Genomic DNA, 19,167 nt, shown 5'->3' on the forward strand with positions numbered 1-19,167 from the left:
ATATTTACGACATTCGATATTTCAAACCCACATGCCAAATCAGCAAGTTTAAAAACTGGGTTCACTTTTTATGCTGACGTCTTTTAATCTCAATCCTGTACCCCATGATAGAAGTTTTAAAGTTTTGTACTTAGGTTGACCCTGCTGCATCTCTTGGTTTTTAAAATAAAAATTTGTTAAGGCTAAAAATCACCCTGTACGATGCGTGCCTTGGCAACCTGTGGTCATACATGACTTGTATAGGCACATGTGTATGTACAAATTTTGTGGCTTTTCTAGCTTTGTACACACAGATGTGTCATTGCGTCAACTAAAAGCGACAGGCTACAGACATGACACATTTATTACCATGCATAGCATGCTTCGGACCTGAATGTGGGCCTTGCCCCGATCAGAAAATACGGGAGTGTAACATTGCGTATTATGTGCCGTAAAACATTGAACAGCATATGTTCAGTCAACTTTCAAAACTGGCCATAGGCTTCTCATAAATGCTACGCGACATGCATATGTTAGCACTTTTGCTATGTAATGTACAGTGCAGCATAAGGACTGAATATGGGATGTAGTCGTATAAACAGATCATGTCATGTTAACTCACTTGCAGCACATATGCTTTACATTATTATGATGATTGATATAACGTTAGCATAAAAACAGCACATACAGTGTGGTAGACAGAAAATTTGACATCTTAGTAGAGCATGTAGCATGTGTGCACTAACCAGGGTGTCAAACTAGATTTTTTTTGTGTTCTGTTCAGGTTCACGCCTTTCAGGTTCAGTTCCAGGTCCAGCTCTGGAGTGACATTCCGTTCCAGTTCGAACCAGTTCTGATCGTGTCAAACTGGTTCAAACGGGCTCAAGCTATAAAAAAATTCTGAACACAGATAGCTCTTATTCAACCTTAATTTGCTGTTTACTTTTATGTGTGATAGCAGTGCATAATATAAAAACTGCAAAATTTGCTCAGTGCAATATGTTTAGAGTCTACCCATTGTAATTTGCTCTCCGTAGGAAAAAGATATAAATTTACGGCAACAGCCGTGATATAAAATGAACTCAAAATTAGTGTAAATCGGCTATGTATGTGCGAGAATCTATCAGATGAGGTACATAAGAAGAAAGGCTGATGGATTTTGCACCTACTAAATCCAGCTTCAGCAGTTTTGGACATCCCTTTGCGGCAGGAATAGCTCTCTCCATTAGCTCCTGTAAGTCGGGAAGTTCTCTGAGGCAGAGTACTTAAGCAGGCGCCGTCAGGACCGTCGCATGCGTCCACTATGAGAAAAAGCTGTCCTGTATCGGCAGGTATATACGGACAAGACATCCTTTCGTCACCCTAAAACTGACTTGCCTGTCACGCCTCCCCCCTGCACACCTCCAGCATGCATCTCTAGAGCTTGCCAAAATTATTTCATTTACATGACCTCTTCTACACCACCTTTGTAAGCCCTGTGATATATCTCCACCACCTGTAGCATAGTTTCTTCTAAAATACGGCTAATCGTGGCTTCTTGCAAGTACAGTGTAAGATTAAGACTTTGGACTATGCTGACATTGTTGCCATCTTTTGCTCTGATAAAAATAATGTGATAAAAAAGCAGGCTTTGATTAGGTGAGAGCACTTCGTGTCTGTAGGGACACAAATCTACATCTTCGTTGCGACGTCGCGTTGTGACACTTGCAAATGCTGCATTGTGCGAGGAAGGATGTAAGTGCGCTACATAGAATTTTTGTGGCTTTTATGGGGCGCTTTCAATAGGAGCTATCTGCTAAATGCGACTAAATGCTCATTTGTCTTTTCTGTAGAAAGTCATGAGAATATTTCGTGCTGATAGATTCGATTTCCTCAGTTTGCTTTTCCTAGAATACCTTACGATCTCTCCAGAAGCCTGCTGACGAAGGTTCTGACCGGTCATTACTTCCTCTATCCATACACCTGCAGCCTTACATAGCCTTTCTTGATGCCAGTGTATTAAAGCGAGTTCAGCGGATTTAGATTCAATAGACCCCAAAACCCTTCCTTAGACTTCAAACATTAACCTTACGAGTTATGACGTGTCATCTAGCCAGTGGGATGTTTGTGCCGTGATCAGTAAATTGGTACATGTGCGGGTAACGAGAAACTATTGAACAACGCAATTTTAATGCACAAGCATTTCTAGGCTATGTCCATGGGGTCGTGTCTGCAAAACGTGTCCGCAGCAGTTGTGACGTTCTCAGAAGAGGTAGCATGAAATGAGTAGCTGTAATTGAAAAAGGATGATGTGAGGATGCTGCGCAAAAAGAAATTATATCGATAGGATGATTAGGTAATTAATTTAGAGCGAAAAATATTGAAGGAACACCGAAATAGCACGGACGTCGGTATAGTAAGTGAACGGGAAAACAGTGCGGATGGCAAAATAGTTGAAAAATAGGCAAAATATTGAAAATAAAGTTTGAAATGAATTGAAATGTATTTGAGTGATAATTAATTGCACATAAAGTTTCATTGGCATAGATTAAATAGTTTAATTCATTATCAGCGAAAACCATTGGACGTTTGAATAGCCTGGGCGGGGATAGTAAGTGGACGAGAAAGCAACCACAGTGCCAAATTTGAAAAACTAAAATGTTTGAGATAAAAGAAGTTATAGTCAGAGTAAATAAATCAATGTTTAATTAAAACATACAATAATTACTCTAACTCAGTAGATAAATTAACAAACAAAAAGAAAATGATAGATAGGCGATGAGTGCCGAAGAGGCGTCAATGCTTTCACATTCGCCCAATGTGGGTCGCCGCAGTGATCTCTAATTTTTTGTGTTGTGTTGTGACGCCATGTTCGTTTGGCACACAGCCTACATCAGCAGTCTCTTAAAAAGGACATTGAGATCGCACCTTACATTATAAGATTTCTGCCTGTGATGAAACACCTCGGAATTGAGTGTGAACTTTTCCTGTTAATAAGACTCTTTAGGAGGTTGGAAAGCCACATGGTCGATAAACACGTCCAATAGCCGCTTTCAGCGAGGTCGCTGTTTAGGGAACAGTGCATTTTAGCTCAGAATAGATATCCTGTGCAAGTCCGACCTCCTGACTGCTTGTCCTTTCTTGACTTGTGTGCCGTCTGGAATTTTTATGTGCAGGTGGAGTAAGAGACTGATGGTGGTGTGGGGCCATATGCCGAGACCGCTGAATTCAGCCCTGTTAAGTAAGGCAGGAGGGGGTCAGGGAGGTTCCTGATACTCTATGCGACAACAATAAAAAGAACCTTCGAATGTGGCCGAGTAGCCTAAGACATCAGTAGATGAAGCTTCTCTGTTGCGAGTGCCACCACTGCTCGATTGCCACTTGGGTGTAGAGTATGGTAGGTGTTTTCTTTACTGAGTTAGCAGTTTAACCTCCTTTCACAGAAATTCAAAACCTACCGTGGGGTGTGTATGTGTGTGTGTATGTGCGTGTGCGCAAATCACATATGTTAGGACTCCCGTCAGGATGGCCCCGTGCACCTAGAGCATGTTCTTGGACCCTGGAGTGATGTGTCTTTGCTGCGCAAGGGACAAAAGTGTTATTAGTTTTTCTTAGGGATATGGGTTTGGTGGACACCCTTTGATAATTATGTGTGTTTGTGAGTGCATCAGTTTTGAGCATGCTTGATTTCACCTTTCACCCTTTATTTTTCCCTTTTCCTCTCTTTTCACCCTCTTCTCTTGTTTCACCCTCACCTGGAGTGGCTTGCTAGGAGAACAACCAAGCAGACCTCTCCTATATTCATTAGTCTCCCTCTCTTCAGCAAAGCAAGGGTCCCATGCAGCACATAAAATACTCTGTGTCAATTCTAAAGGATCACTAGGTATTTGATTTCAGAGAAAAAGAAGTAAATAATATTAATAATAATACACTTACAGCCCTGTCCTCACCATCTGACTCCCCACTCCGCAAAAAGAAAGCCCTGTGGCCGTCTTCAGATCCTCAACCCCGAAGACACATCAGACTATGACACGCCCCCATTCCATATCTTTCTCCAGTGGAACTGCTGATGCATTCGCACTGCACATACGCCCCTTTCCCAACATGTCCTCCCCCTCCCCCCCGTCTTGTCTCCTGCTCTAGAAAACCAGAGGCGAACACACCCTCCCGGGATACAGAGCGATTCATCTGAGTTCTACAGATTGAACACCACTTTTCTTAACATATATCCGAAGAGACCTCAAATTCTCAGTCCTCCAAATTCCTGCTATACTCACAGAGCATCCAGTTGCCATCGAGATCTTCCTTGCACCTACATCCCCTTCCACCATTCTTGTTAACTTCTACAACCCCTCCCCAAACAACTTTCTCTATTACCCCACCTTTTCGACTTCCTCCAAACCATCACTTCCCCGCTCCTTGTGGCAGGCGACTTCAATGCACCACACACACAGTGGGGCTACAACCACACACAAAGCAGGGCGGTTACTCCACAATCACATATCCTCTCGACAGTATACTCCTTGCTGAATGACTTTTTAGGCCCCACTAGGCAGGGTTCCTTCTATCACAGAGGCACCACACCCGACCTGACCTTCGCTCTACACATTCCACATGTGACTTGGCACAATACTGACACATACCTACTTAGTGACCATTCCATCCTTGTTATCAACATACCCATAAAACATCCCCCACCACAGGGCGAAGGTGCGAAAAAATTCGTGGTCAGACTTTCGCCGGTTCTTACACCACCCCTGTCTCATCCCTCCGACTACACTTCATAGGTCGCTGATCTGAGAAACACCCAGTCGCGGGCCACACGTGAAATTTCCAATCCTACCTCCCGTGACAACACTGATCCTCACCTTCTACGACTGTGGAAGCGGAGAAAACGTCTCCAGCGCGCATTAGCTACACAACCAAACAACACACAGCTCCGCGACAGAATACAAGCATTCCGCAACAACATCATCTCCCACTGCAAGACCTCAACACCGAACACTGGACACGAACATGCGACCGCTTAGACGGAACTTTACATAAAAATTCATCATGGTACCTTCTCCGATCCCTTCTCGGACCTCAAACTCATCCCACAGCGACTCTCGAACGCCTCTTCACATCCCATACTCCAACAAAGGTTTTCACTGACCTCCAACAACTTTATTTCCCACCCTCACAATCCTCTTTAAACTCACCATATCATGGCCCAGCCCTTCCCGCACTAGACGTCCCCTTCGCGCACACAGAACTTGACACAGCACTCGCACGTTGTAACAAACACTCTGCCCCCGGTGCAGACAAAATAACATACACAACTCTCAAGAACCTTCCCCCCGAAGGCCAAACATTTCTTCTTACTGTCATCAACGACGCCTGGACTTCTGGCACCCTGCCAGTGGACTGGACATCGTCCCTGGTCTCATTCATACCGAAACCCAATAAACCCTCCTCCATCAATAACCTCCGTCCTATTTCCCTCACTTCCTGCTCGGGCAAGCTCATGGAGCACATGGTGCTTGCCCGCCTCACTTCCCGTCTTCAGGCCAGCGACTATCTCCCCCCCACCCTCATTGGCTTTGGTCGAGCGCTATCTACCCAAGACCTTTTCCTTCTCCTTCAACACACCTTCTTAAACACAAATGCTCCAGACGCTGCGCAGGTCAAAGCCTTAATAACAGTTGACATATGCAAGGCTTTCGACTATATATCACCCAACCACATCCTCACCATACTAGCTGTCATGCATTAGAGACACAACATGTATATACAACTACATAAGAGCTTTCCTCTCCCACCGCTCCGCTCGTATCCCCTATCTCGACAAACTGTCTCACCCCATTCCACTCACTCGTGGCACTCCACAGGGTGTCGTACTCTCTCCCATTCAACTCAACCTAGGCATGGTCCCTCTCGCTTGGGGCCTAGCCGATATTCCCGACCTTCATTTCCTCTTCTATGCAGACGATCTCACCTTGTGGGTCACCACTGGCTCACCGGGAGAGGGCCAAACTACACTCCAACAGGCACTTAACACCATTTCCTCACACCTCTCCCAATCGGGCCTGCAACCCGCTCCGGAGAAATCTGAACTTCTATTCATAACACGCAGTAAATATCAACATACGATGAACCCCTCCATCTCCCTCACCCTAACCGGACAACGCATCCCCTGTGTCGACTCTTGTCGCATCCTGGGTATGCCACTGACCTCCAACACTTTCACCTCTGTCATCAATCAGTCCATACGCACATGCCACTCAATTACACACTCCGCCGCGTAGTCTTCAAACATGCCGGCCTCTCCCAGACACATACCAGCCGCCTTGCTCAAGCGCTGGCCCTGAACAAATTCCTATATTATATCCCTTACTGCCTCCTTACAAGTACACAACAAGACAAACTAATCCGAGCCCTCAATACACTATACAAAGCAACACTAGGACTCCCCCCTCAGGCTTCTACAGACACCCTGTACAGAACAGGCCTTTTCCATCTCCTTCCAGCCCTCCTTAACCTCCACCGGGAGAGACAAATCAACCACCTGTCCAGTTCATCAGCTGGGCGGTGGACACCATCCCAGACTCCCTACGCACCCATATCTTTCCCAGACCCACCGCAGTCTCCGGTCTACCCCCCTAACCTCCGCCTCGCACCCATTCAACGCAACATGTCCGCCCACAAACACGCAGGCCGCCGCCAAGCATACGCATACAACCACAAGCCACCTTTGGACCCTGCGGCGGTGGCCTACACAGACGCCTGTATCACGGAAACCGCGGGCTCCACAGCAGCCTTCTTCCTCCACCCTTTCCTCTCTACAACCACCACTTACACAACCAGTCCATACACCCCCAGTCAAAAAAAAACCATTGAGATTTCCAATTGAAACCAGTTGATTTTTGGGCACCATTGGAACCAATTGGCTAGAAACCAATTGGAAAGACCAATTGGTTCCAGTTGGCTTTTGAGCCAATTGGTTCCAATGGTGTCTGAAAACCAATTGGTCCCAATGGTTTTTTTTGACTGGGTAGTGCCAATCAACATTTTTCTAGGGAATTGAAATTAACATGCTTTTATGGAAATCAAAGCCAACAGACACACATACATCACACACAAGCAACACTGCACATTCAGGCACTAGTAGCATACATTAGCTCAATATGTACATCCAGAGAACATGCACACTTCTGCTCCAACTTATATACCCAATTTATTCGGCTCTCATGCTGGGGCCCGTGGTGCTTGCCCACTGAGCGCAGTTATTTAATTTAATTTCAGCTCCAGTGGTGGTGTAGGTGATGAGTACAATTTATTAGGCTAAGCTGCTTATAGCTCTTATTGTAAGTACCATATTAGTTCTACCTTTTTCGTCAAACATGGAAACATTCATTGAATAAATTGGGTGCAGTTCGGCGGACCAATTGGATGCAATGGGTAAGATCAATTGGGCTCACCAATTGGAAACCCAAACGGTCCAATTGGATAGTCCATTTGGACCGTCCAATTGGAACACCATTCCAATTGGAACCAATTGGAAACTGAACTCGTCCAATCTGGACCAATTGGAACCCATTGAAAATCCAATTGGTTCCAATGTTTTTTTTTTCACTGGGCCTCCCCACCCTCCACGCTCGCCCTAGAAATCCACGGGATCGCCGATGGCATCACACACTTTACCACCCTAGCCCCTGCCCCGCAATACGTTGTCTATATACAGACTCGTAGGCAGCTCTGCGTGCCTTCCATGAAAGAGCCCTCCTTTCCCTACCCGATCGGCCTTAGATGCCACCCTGTTAGCATTAAGCCCACGACCGGTGAGCCTTCGGTGGATCCCTGGTAATATATGGGCATCCCCGGCAATGAGCTGGCCTTCGATACTATACACCTGGCGCCGGGGATCCCACGGACGAGCCCACCGACGGAGCAGGCGCTCAGGGCTTACATACGCACTGTCGATGAATACTACACGCAGCAAAAATTGGACTTAGCTGATTTAGCACCACCACACCCATCCTTATAGATCCGTGAAGCTCGCATTCTTCGCCGAATGCAGTTTAATCTCCTACGTACACCAGCTAAACTTTATCTGTACCGGCACACTTCCACACCTCAGTGCCCAAACTGTCCACACACATATGCAGACATAGAACACTGCCTTACACAGTGCTACGTAGCCTTCTAGTCCTCCGCCTATCCGTTTCCGCCACCACCACCGTGGCCCATCCGGGCCTCCCGGGACCTGAACTTGCAACGCGCCCTCGTCACCTTGGCCCAGAACCTATTCAACGCCTATAATACAGGCTGTTAATAAAAAGTGTCACACCCCCCCACCATCATCCCTACAAAGTCAGCGGTCAGACAAATGAGCTCGTTTGATGTCGTTCATGACATCCATATACCTGAAAAACACTGCCATGGACTAACTCAGTAGCCCATAACTTTCATCGCCACTTAAAGCACATGTTCCGGAGTAGCACCTCGACGATTCGTACGCCTACATTCACGGCACGGCATAGTGAATAGTTAAGGCCTCTACTCCATTCCGATGTTATTTGGCTCCCCAAGGTAAATTTGTGGGAACGAAAGTTCCTCAGTATTCACGTCGCAGAGGATGTGGCAGCCATACGACATTGCCGTTCTTCGTCAGTTTGCACCGCACACCTGTCACGAGGGGCTTTAGCCTTGTTGCGTCGTCGATCTTCTGCTACATCGGTTGAAGTACAAGGAACCGGCTCCATCTATGTCGCACATCCAAGTCCAGGCACGAGAGGCGAACGACGCGCCTGCTGGCGCCGTGCCTCCCTCACCTTTTTTTCCTTCTTTCTTCCTGATCTTACCTCCCAACTCTCCCATTTCTGTATCCTTTACACGTGGGCAGAGCTCCTCCGCATACCATCGCCCGTCTTCATGCCTATTCTCTGACTCCCTCCATCTTTCTCCTCCCTTGCGTAGCACCCTTCCTCGCCCGCTGGCTGCCGCTTTTCCTCCCGTCCACTAGGCTGCATTTTGCGTATCGACGGCTCTCGCCACATTCCTCCACAGCAACCATTCTAATGCTATAGAGCATTATTAATTAAGGTGGTCCGATTTGCACGGGCTCACGTCGAAGCGGCGCCGGTGGTCTTCCTCTAGCTGTGTGCGAACGGCCTATACATAGAGGGTAGTCTGGCCCCAGGTTCCTTGTGCTGAATATCCGGGCGTACAATGAGTGCGTACGGAGACCTGGGAGGTCTCATGCAGGTAGTTAACGTGGTGCGCTTGTGAAGGCTCGGAAGAATGGGCGTTGAGCAACCATATTTCCTTTGACTGTCGACGTATATGTGGTTGGTAGTATCGGTTGTGTGCTGCATAGGGTGCAAGGGTCTGGTCGAAGGTCAAGCGCGCTGAGACGGCGGTCTACTTTGCTGCCGTCTCAGCGCGTTTGTGCGTGCGCAGCAGACAATGCAGCAGACGACGCCGCTGCTCCCGGCGTTACTATTGGCTGCGCCGTGGGCCGAAGATTCCCAGTATTCCTTGCGAAAGCGCGTGACTTCCGGCACACTTTTTGGCGTGCAGCTCGGATAACGAGCGCGCCTCTTGTGTTTTCCTTCCTCCATGTCGCTGGTCGACCTGTGTGTGCGACCATTGTGGCTAGTGACGTTCAGTGGAGAGCCCTCCCGATATAAGGCAGTAGCTGCAAACGTAGAGCCAGTGCTATCGGCCTGGTGTAGGGCAGCGGCGATATGAATGCGCGGACCGATGCGTTGTTCCTTTGCGGCGCGGACCTAAAGGTGAAGGTGCCCTCTGCCAAGCCCTTTGGTGTTGGTTGGAAAGTGTTTGGGATCAGTTACCCGGCCGGGTATGTCCCCACTGAGATATGTGATCACTACTGGCTGCCAACAGATGGTGCTAGATTGTGATACATCAGTCAACATCGTAGCCTGTGCGGAGGTTGTTGATTGCTTTGTGTATTGATTTGTTGGTACCGGTTACATTTTGTTTTCGGCCGAGGTAGCTTGAGCGAGACGCCTAATATAAAGCGTTGGTCTAGGCATTATCGTCATCATCATCATCATTGTGATTCAAAACTTGAGTCAAGAAAACTATTCATCCAGCATCATGATCAGCATCTGATGGAAAGCAGGGCTTGTAATTAACTGCGTTTATATACCATAAAATGCTGCATTACGCGACATTACACAAAACTTCAAAGAAGGCGTGCAGTTCAAACTGTGCATCACATAAAAGGAGAAACTCCTAGCATGGCTTTGGAACCAATGGTATCGGAGTGAAAAATGACATGCATATGCAAAGACGTCTCTACTAATGAAAAGTCGCCAGGTAAAGAGTAAATGTGTTTTAGTTATGTCATTGCTACTTCGTTAATATAACACAGTTACAAAGCATTTTCTGCTCAGAAATGTCACCGCACGGCAACCACTGTTAATTCAAAGAAAAAAAGTGAGAGGCATTGGGCGAGGTCGTTAAAAACTAAAAGTATGCAGGGTGATTTTTCGCTCTCTTTACACAGATTTACTTTAAAATCAGTGAGAGATAGGTGGGTGTGGTCTGCGCTTTTGGATTTCACCGCATAGCAGAAGTGACTCGTGAAACCTAAACTGAGAAATCTAAATTAATAGACAAATAGTTATTCATAATCAAATACGTAACTTTTAAATTCTGCTTCTTTTGTAGAAGATTAAATTGACGGCCGTCAACTGAAGGCCGTCTACATCGAAAGGCGTCCACTTTATAAATTTTCTGAATCGGCATTCTGGTTCGAAACATCGAGCGTCAAAAGTACTCTTTTCAACTGCCATTCAGTTGGCTTTCCGGTGTTTCACATCTGTAAAGTGGCATTGCTGGAATTTCTAATGGGGCAAGTACCAACATAGTACGCATTTTTCTAATTTTGAGTAATTTCACGTGAGTTTGGCGATGGTACCTCGCGCAGTGACGCCATTTTATACATGTCCAAACCAAAAACGAAACTGAACAAGCTTTAAAAAGCTTATTTTTGACGGTCAATTTTTTGACGCTCACCATCAGTTTGACGGCTTCCAGTTTCGCAGTATAATCTTGCGCCCTAGAACTAAAAATTAAAAACGTTGATTACTTATCTTACTTATTTAGACGTCTCTTAATTGATCATTACTCCTTGCATAATGCTCCCTTTTTTGTACAATCCACATGCACATATCACGCCAAAGTGTCTCGTGATTTTGAAAATAAAGTTTGCAAAGAATAAAAAAAAGCACTCAGTATAACAAGCGCTCACTAAGAACAAAAAATGGTACTCCAAGACCTCCTGTCTTCAGACGAAAGAGGCAAGTGAAAGCAATAGGTAAATTTCAAGGATATTCAATAAGTTCGTAGAGTACACGTATCCTTTGTGAACGGAATGAAATTTCTTGCGTATATTTTATTAAATTCAGTAACTTTTATTTTTTTCTCGCGCCCGACTTTGATTGAATAATGTTTAGACCGTTCTAGTGTTCTACGCTGCAGCTTACCTGATACCATTGAACTTTGGGGCATCTCTCCGTGCTTCGACCACCTTTTGGCAAAATGAGCGGAGGCGCGAGAACTCGTCCCACGACTACGAAGAGGTCGCGCGTGCTGAGGGCTGCCACGACTAGCTCGCGCTGCGACCTTAGCCTGCTGCTTGCGTCTGCGCTCTTGCTGGCTCCGCCGCTACAGAACGGCCCTTGGCGTCCAAACGCAGGACTGCCGTTTTTTCATCGCAGTTTCGGCCTAGCCCGCGGTGCATACCACGCTTCCGGCGCTCTCCCTGGACGGGGAGCACACCACTCTGTCTTCGGCCCCCGCTGCGTGGCACCATCGCACCACACTAAGCCTGCCAGCTGTGAGGACCGCGGACACGGTGGCCCTAGCGTCCTCTGCTCTCCCTAATTGCCAGCTGACGGCATTCTGCTCGATCTGCCATCGCCTTTAGCAGGTATGGCCGACACCGCGCCCACGTTGTGGTCTCCTGACAGTGCGGTAAGCCTTAGGTTGCTTTTTTTTCCAGGCTGTGACAGTAAAACATGGTCTCGCTGCTTGGAATTCGAATCTTCTCATGCCACACGCGGCGGGAACAGCAGTCGCTTCCCGGCGGGATTCAGCGGCTGCCATCTGACGCGCCTCGGGATCATCCCGACGGGGTCGTTGCGGCGGTCGGCCCTTTCTTGGAGCATCAGCAGCTGCGTGCTGCCCTTACTGCCGCTACCAGTGGTGGCACGCAGTGGCTCATGCTACCCGGTGACCACACGGTTGACTGGCAGATGGAAGACCACGGAGGACACGGGTGCAGCTTGCGTAGCGATGACACAGGTAAGCAACCTCTGGGCAACTGCTGAGAGTTAGTCCTCACTAAAAGCACTGCTGATGTCTTTCAACGAATAATTTTTTACTCATAAACGAGGCAGTGCGCTATTTTTTTTCTTTCTGCTAGGAAGCGCCACATAGCACTCCCTACATCTCTTTGGTAGTGGGAAAAAGGGTGCATCGTTTTATTCAATGTGGAACTGTCGGAAACAAATAAAGAGTTAGGTCAAAAAAGGCTATCAATTATTGTCCAAATATATGCGTGAACGAGGTATCCGCTTAGCCAGATAAACAACTAAATGCGCTGATCTCTTGACAAAGTGGTATTTTGTGAAGAAAAATATGCTCACAATCAATTGAAACATTCACTGCAGTGACTGGTTGGGCCAAGTGCGAAAAGAGATACCTACACGACTGACCTTAACCAGAGCATCCTACAGTTCTTCGATTGTAACGGCGCTTTAGAGAAGGCTTTTTCAAGTAGATTTTAACTGAGCGTGAGTGCCTTTTTTTGCCAGGAGTAGGGCGCGATAAATTAACTGTTGTGCAGGGAAATAAGGTGAGATTTTCCAAGGTTACATATTATGTGGGAGCGCCCTGTAGTCGTATTTGTACTGTGTGCTGACTGATGATGATGATGACAGTAGGTCTCATTTGCAAGAAGGAGCCTGAATGTAAGGATTTTATTTGTGGAAAATTCGGTGGCAATTTTGCAATATTTAGTTCAGAACAAAAACCTTTCTTTTAGGCAAGATTGTTTGTCATGAAAGAATTACCGTATTTTTTTCTGATATGTGGCGTCCTGTGAGCTCAACGTAGCGCATAGCTTACTTTGGCTTGTTTCTTGGCAAAGGCAATACATGAACAAGTAATTAATGCACATATGGTCGTGCTGGACCAGCAGCAGCAGTATGATATACTATACACATTCGGGTCGTACCAGCTTGGAGTCCACACTAAAGGTGCTGATATCGACACCCTTTCCGCAGCAGCCCGCCACATTGAGCGAAGTGACTTCTTCAGCTCCTTTGTGGAACACCTCCGGCAGCAGGAAGAGGTGGAGGACCTCAGGGCTATTGAAGAGGCCTTCGTACCTGTCATCAAAATGGCGTTTGACGGAATCGAGCTGGACATGCTGTTTGCGCGGCTGGCGCTGAAAGACATTCCGTAGGACCAGGACCTGCGGGACGTGAACATCCTACAAGAGCCTGGACCACAAGTGCGTGCGCAGCCTCAACGGCTGCGACTCTCACGCGGCAAATCCTCCATTGCAGATGATATTAAAAACTATGATCGCACCATTCTTCTTGAGCACTGTTTCACTTTTATTGGCTGCACAGCGACTTTTACGAAGTGAAGAAGCTGGCAGAAGCAGGCTGCGCAAACCACTGGAGAGATAATCGAAGCATAATATATCAAGAATGCTGGGCCACGCTGTGTTAGCGATGCCTCGATTGCATTCTGTAAAGTGGCAAAAAAATTTTTTCGCGTGTTTTGCGCTACTGTTGCCGCACGCGTACTTGTACCAGTATGGTTTGCGCCTGCGCATGTCTGCGAGCATAAAAAAAGCTGTGTGTTTTGCTCATGAAAAAAAAAACAGTTCAGAGTCAGCGTTGTTGTTGTTGTTGTTGACCTCTAAGTAATGGCGCGTACCCACTGCGGGGGATTGGCCAAGACACAGGCGGCAACTGATAGGTACTCAGAATGTTAAACAAGAAAATAAATGATGGGGAAAATAATGATAATAATAGTAATTAGGAAATAAAGAAATTCAGATGTGTAATTGAAATAAGCAAAAAAAAACTGTGAGATCGGTGACTGAAATAGAGAACGGGGCTAAATAATTCGTGTTTCGGAAAGCTTTCGTTGCAGAGAAATTTCGATCATGAGAAAGAGCAGAGATTAAGACGGCAGCCGTTTAGTGTCTGTAAGGAAGTTTTGCATGGCGGAGAGCACATTCCAGTTGCTGTGCCCAAGCGAGGAAACCCCAAGAGACAGAGCAACCCCAGCTGACAGACTTAGACCTAGCTGTCGTAACGGATGCTCTAGCAGGCGGCTCCGTAAAGAGGAGAAACGGCGGCAGGTCAACAAGAAATGATCTATCGTTTCTGGTTCTCCGCAGAACGGGCACAATGGGGAAACCGCCAGACCAGATCTATAAAGGTAGAAGTTTAAGTGAGGCACGCGACAACGTAGACGCGTGAAGGAAACCTGAAGCTTGCGTGATCGCCATCCTTTACTGCACCACGGGTAAAGTAGATGCCGGAATTCGGGAGAGGAGGGCAGAGCTGATGCTGCGAATTCTTTCAAGAACAGATACCTGCGAAACCTGGACGCAGTAATATATGCGCTGGGTGGAATCACAGATATGACTGGGCCTTGAAGAGATTCCTTCGCCAGGGTATCCGCAACCTCATTCAAATGGATTCCTCTGTGCCCAGGCACCCAGACCAACCGCAATGAACACATGTGGCGTGGAATCAAGCATTTGAGTAAGCGTAGTGCCTGAGATGTTGTAGGCGCGGTGAGAGAAGAACACAACGATAATGAATCCGTCATAATTATGACAGAAGACAAAGAATTGTTTAATTTGCGCAACGCCAATACTACTGCTAGAAATTCGGCCAAATAAATAGGGGTGTAATCGGGAAGGCGGAGTGAGAATGGCCAGTCAAGGGAGATGGAGAAAATGCCAACACCGGTCTTTTCTTCACACTGTGAGACGTCTGTCGCTATGAGCACATGAGATTTAAAGCGCAGCAGGTAATCCTGTAATAAACCGCTGTGCAAATGAAAAGGCATTAACTTTGCATGTTTTGGAAAGATGTCATCGAAGACAATCTGAATAGATGAAGAGTTGGCGCATACCGGAAGGATGTCCGAAATGCGGACGTTTAAGGGGTCAAGAAGGGATTGCACAAAACCTATCTGAGGGGTACGGAAACGAGACCCGGTTTCGTTGAAAAATGGCCGAGGCTGACGAAGGAAGATCAAATTGGAGGCATGAAGCGACGAATCGCACATTTTTACAAACGTTTTCGCCGTTAAGAGCCGAAATCTTGGAAGTCAATGATGGAATACGCGCTTCCAGGTACAAAACGGAATTCGCCACAAATTTTGAAAGGCCCAAACAGAGGCGCAACGCCTCCCGTTTTAAGAGAATCAAGGGGCTAAGTTTTCTACGCTGACGCACCAGAGAATAAAACACAGCCGAACTCTAAGACTGGACAGACGTACCGTCTTTGTCAAAAGTAACCAGGCTGTATGGTTTGTGTCTAGCTCGTACAGTGGAGTCCTTGCGGCTTTCCTAAAGATCAAAAGGTGCTGGAAGGTAAGAAGACCCCCAGTCCTTACATTTAACGACCATTTCAGCTTCAGGGAAGCTGTAAGGGCTCCACTGTACGAGCTAGAAGCAAACCGTGCAGCCTGGTTACTTTTGACAAAGACTGTACATTCTATAAACCATAAGAAGTGAGTGCCTTCTCATGCCAGAACGAACATTGCTCAGCCTGCGCAGCATACCGACTGCTCGGACTCCTTTCGCATTGATCTGCTCGATATGGGCCCGCCAGGAAAGAGAAGGATCATAAATTACTCCGAGGTATTTGATACTTTGCACTTGAGGAATTACATGGTTCCGGTAAACAACAGAGATATTAACTGGATGACAGAGCGGAAAAATCAATAAAGCTCGTTTATTGACATTAAGGGACAGATTAATGTTTCCTAACTATTGGTCCAGGACATTCAGGTAGGACTGTAAAGACTGGTACAAAGAGGAAATGCCGTTGCCTGAAGCAAAAAAAGGCGATGTCATCAGCATACACATAGGTGGACACCTTAAGACTGCAGGGAATACTGCTGAGTAAGATGTTGAAAAGTACAGGGGAGAGGACCGCCCCTTGGGGCACTCCTTTCGCTTGTCGAAATCTGCTTGATGAAACACCGTTCTGCAAGAAGTAAAATTCCCTGTCAGCAAGAAATTCAGCAACCCAAGCCACAAAGTCTCTCGGAAGTCCTACTGCCTGCAGTCTTTGCAAGAGCGTCGTGTTCTCAACGCTATCATAAGCTTTAGACACATCTAAAGTAACAAGCGCTGCGTATTGGTTTCGGTGACGAGCTAACTGTATGCGGCTCTCCAGATCGGTATGGGCACACCATATAGAGCATCCTGGCCTGAAACCTATCTGGTAAGCGTTCAACAACCCAGTCTCTGAAATAACGGACATTATTCTACCATGCAAAACCCTCTCAATTAACTTTACGACATTCGAAGTTAAAGAAATTGGCCTTATATTGTCTAACACATAACCATCTCCCTGCTTTTTAAGCAAAGGGATAATCTTTGTTAGACGCCACTCATTTGGAATCCATGGCCCCTTGAGAGAGTAATTTATAAGTGCCAGTAAGTTGGTGGGAGATTCCTCGAACAAAATTTTAATCATAGAAGAAGTCACACCATCAGGGCCAGGGGCCGCGGGTGGAAGGCGGGATACAGTGTTCGAGAGCTCAGAGAGGGTGAACTCCTCGAAATCGTCCAATGTGGCAAGAAATCTCGGAGGAGAAGGAAGAAGAGCCGGAAACCGACGCTCAAGGCCTCTGCCTATCTCTTCTAGAGACTGAGCAAGTTCAGCCGGTGACTGAACTAGGGAGACAACGTTCATGGTGGTCGAGATTAGTTTCCTGAATTTTAGGTAATTGAATAAAGCATGCCTATTACCAGATTTTGAAAAGAGTCCGTAGTGTTGAGTATCGTACAACTCTTTAGCACGTGATACGGTGCGCTTAAACGTAGCTACAATGAACTTATAATCGATCCAGTTTTGGGGACACTGATTGTGGAGAAGTTTCTTCCAAGCAGCCTTTCGGCGCCTATAATCTCGAGTGTACTCTGCGTTCCACCAAAGGCATGGCGATGTTCCCTTATGTGCCTGGACCAAGAACTCCGATTTTTTACGAGCTCCATCCAAATTTGAACAAATGCAGATGACATTATTTCTATTGTTGGAATGAGATAATTCCTGAAGGTCTGCTTTGAGGACATTTTTAAAACTGCCGTAATTTATGAATGTGCGCCGTGTGCTATTAGGAGAGGCCAACTGACACATAACTTGGAAACTGATCGGAAGGTGATCACTATTGGAGGCACAGTCAACTGGCGCCCAAGAGGACACAGTTATTCCGGGGAAAGAAAATGACAGGTCTAACGCTGAGCGAGAGTTACCACGGAAAAATGTGGGGAAACCCGAATTTCAACAGATGAAGTTATTTACACAAGCCCAGTCCCATAACAGCGTACCGCAGCGATCTGTTTGAAACCCCCACGAAACATGATGCGAGTTGAAGTCTCCAACAATTAAAACCTGTTTCCTGCAACTAGATAAAAACGAGTCAAGAGGCCGAATGTCATGCACACCTGTTGGAAAATATACATTAGCCACAGTGAGAGGCTGATATCCAGGAATATTGAGATCAAGAGCCTGAATTTCGCACTGCCTGTCCATATATTGAAATGACACAGTTGCCCTGTGCAAAATATTGTGGTTACGAACAATAGCAAGTCACCACCTCTTGAGGGCCGGTCAAGTCTGAAAGAACGATAATTTTGTAAATTGTACCTAGAATATTTAGTGAGCCACGTTTCCTGAATAGCAATTGAATCTGGGCTTAATTTACTGATTAAACAAACTAAATCTGTCGAAGCGGAAAGAATAGACCGGCAGTTCCACTGCAACACCTTCAACGACCCTAGGTCGCCGAGAGTGCCGCAGCGCCTGATCCGCCTGATCCAAAATACTGCCTTCGGGCGTAGATTTAGGGTGATTCTTTTTAGTCTTCGTCTGAGGATGGATGAATGGATGGATGAATAGGAGCGCCCCCTTTGAAACGGGGTGGTGGCAATTGCCACCATGCTCAGCTTTTCTTTCGTTATTATTTTTTTTGTTTACTGTGTTGGCAATTCTCATTAAGATTCGCCATCATCTTTACCTACGGTTTCCTACAACTCTAACCTTATGCCACATCTCTACTTTTCAGCCACCAATCCTCCAATCGCTTTTTGCTAAATTCCACTGCAGATTTATGTACATGACCATTGTTGTCTTTAAATCCTAGGGCCTCAGGAAGAGTGACTGTGCCTGCATCGACATCCGGATGGATACCATCACATTTGATTATGAGGTGTTGAATTGTTTCCACAGATCTACCACACACTGCACATGTGTCATCTTCTGCGTTAAATTTCTTTTTGTAGCTGCGCGTTCTAAGACACTCTGACCTAGCTTCAAAAAGCAGGGCACTGCCTCTTGAGTTATAGAAAAATTCTATGACGGAGAGCAAGACGGACCAGCAACGCCTAACGGAGACGCACTGCGCTTTTGAGCACGCATCTCAGTTTCCATGTCAACGCACTCTTCAGATGAAATTTCTGTCGCACTGTGATGTGGATAACTGGTTGGAGGAACAGATGAAGGCTGTGATTGAGTCTGACTCAGTGGATTGGAAGCCACGGGCGCAGAAGGTTGGGGAGGTGCAACCAACGGAGAAGTGATCGTGCCACAAAGAGGAGCAGTAGAAGCTTGCAACAAAGCGGACATCTGGGATGCCATGACCTGCGAAATGCACGCGGACAGATTTTCGACTATGCGATCCATGGCACTCGCCATTGCTTTCTCCACCGCCGCAGCAGTCGCTTGCGACAAGGAGGAATCCACAACGGTTGCGTGCCGCACTGCCACACTTGCATAGCCAGATGTCCTATCTTTGCAACTGTCTCACGTCTTGAGCACCTACGCTTGTCAATCAACTCTCGCTCGGAATAGCTTGCTGAGTGTCCACCACCACACAAATAGCATTTCTCGTGTTGAGAAGTACACGCAGCGGTGTCGTGACTCTCTC

The 19,167-nt window shown here is 46.7% G+C and overlaps 1 protein-coding gene across 2 annotated transcripts; it reads left to right on the plus strand.

Moving 5' to 3' along the window:
• The first annotated feature begins 11,977 nt into the window (after positions 1-11,977).
• LOC149355144 (uncharacterized) lies at positions 11,978-13,573 on the plus strand. 2 transcript variants are annotated; one of them, XM_089583649.1, is made up of 2 exons: positions 11,978-12,276; positions 13,260-13,573. In XM_089583649.1, the coding sequence occupies exons 1-2, from the start codon at positions 11,991-11,993 to the stop codon at positions 13,439-13,441; spliced, it is 468 nt and encodes a 155-aa protein (XP_089439775.1). In that variant the 5' UTR covers positions 11,978-11,990; the 3' UTR covers positions 13,442-13,573. The 2 variants fall into 2 exon arrangements, with proteins under 2 accessions (XP_089439775.1, XP_089439776.1); XM_089583650.1 differs by having other exon boundaries at positions 13,263-13,573.
• The last annotated feature ends 5,594 nt before the right edge of the window (positions 13,574-19,167 follow it).

The sequence above is a fragment of the Amblyomma mixtum genome, chromosome 3 (assembly GCF_055824585.1).
Source record: "Amblyomma mixtum isolate Tamu chromosome 3, ASM5582458v1, whole genome shotgun sequence".
Classification (NCBI taxonomy): Eukaryota; Metazoa; Arthropoda; class Arachnida; order Ixodida; family Ixodidae; genus Amblyomma; species Amblyomma mixtum.

What these genes read in the sequence shown, in the direction of transcription:
- LOC149355144 (XM_089583649.1), top strand. Translation starts at nt 11,991, where the DNA reads ATGGTCTCGCTGCTTGGAATTCGAATCTTCTCATGCCACACGCGGCGG. An exon ending in CTTGCGTAGCGATGACACAG is followed by an intron (nt 12,277 to 13,259) that starts GTAAGCAACCTC and finishes CCCTTTCCGCAG; the next exon opens with CAGCCCGCCACATTGAGCGA.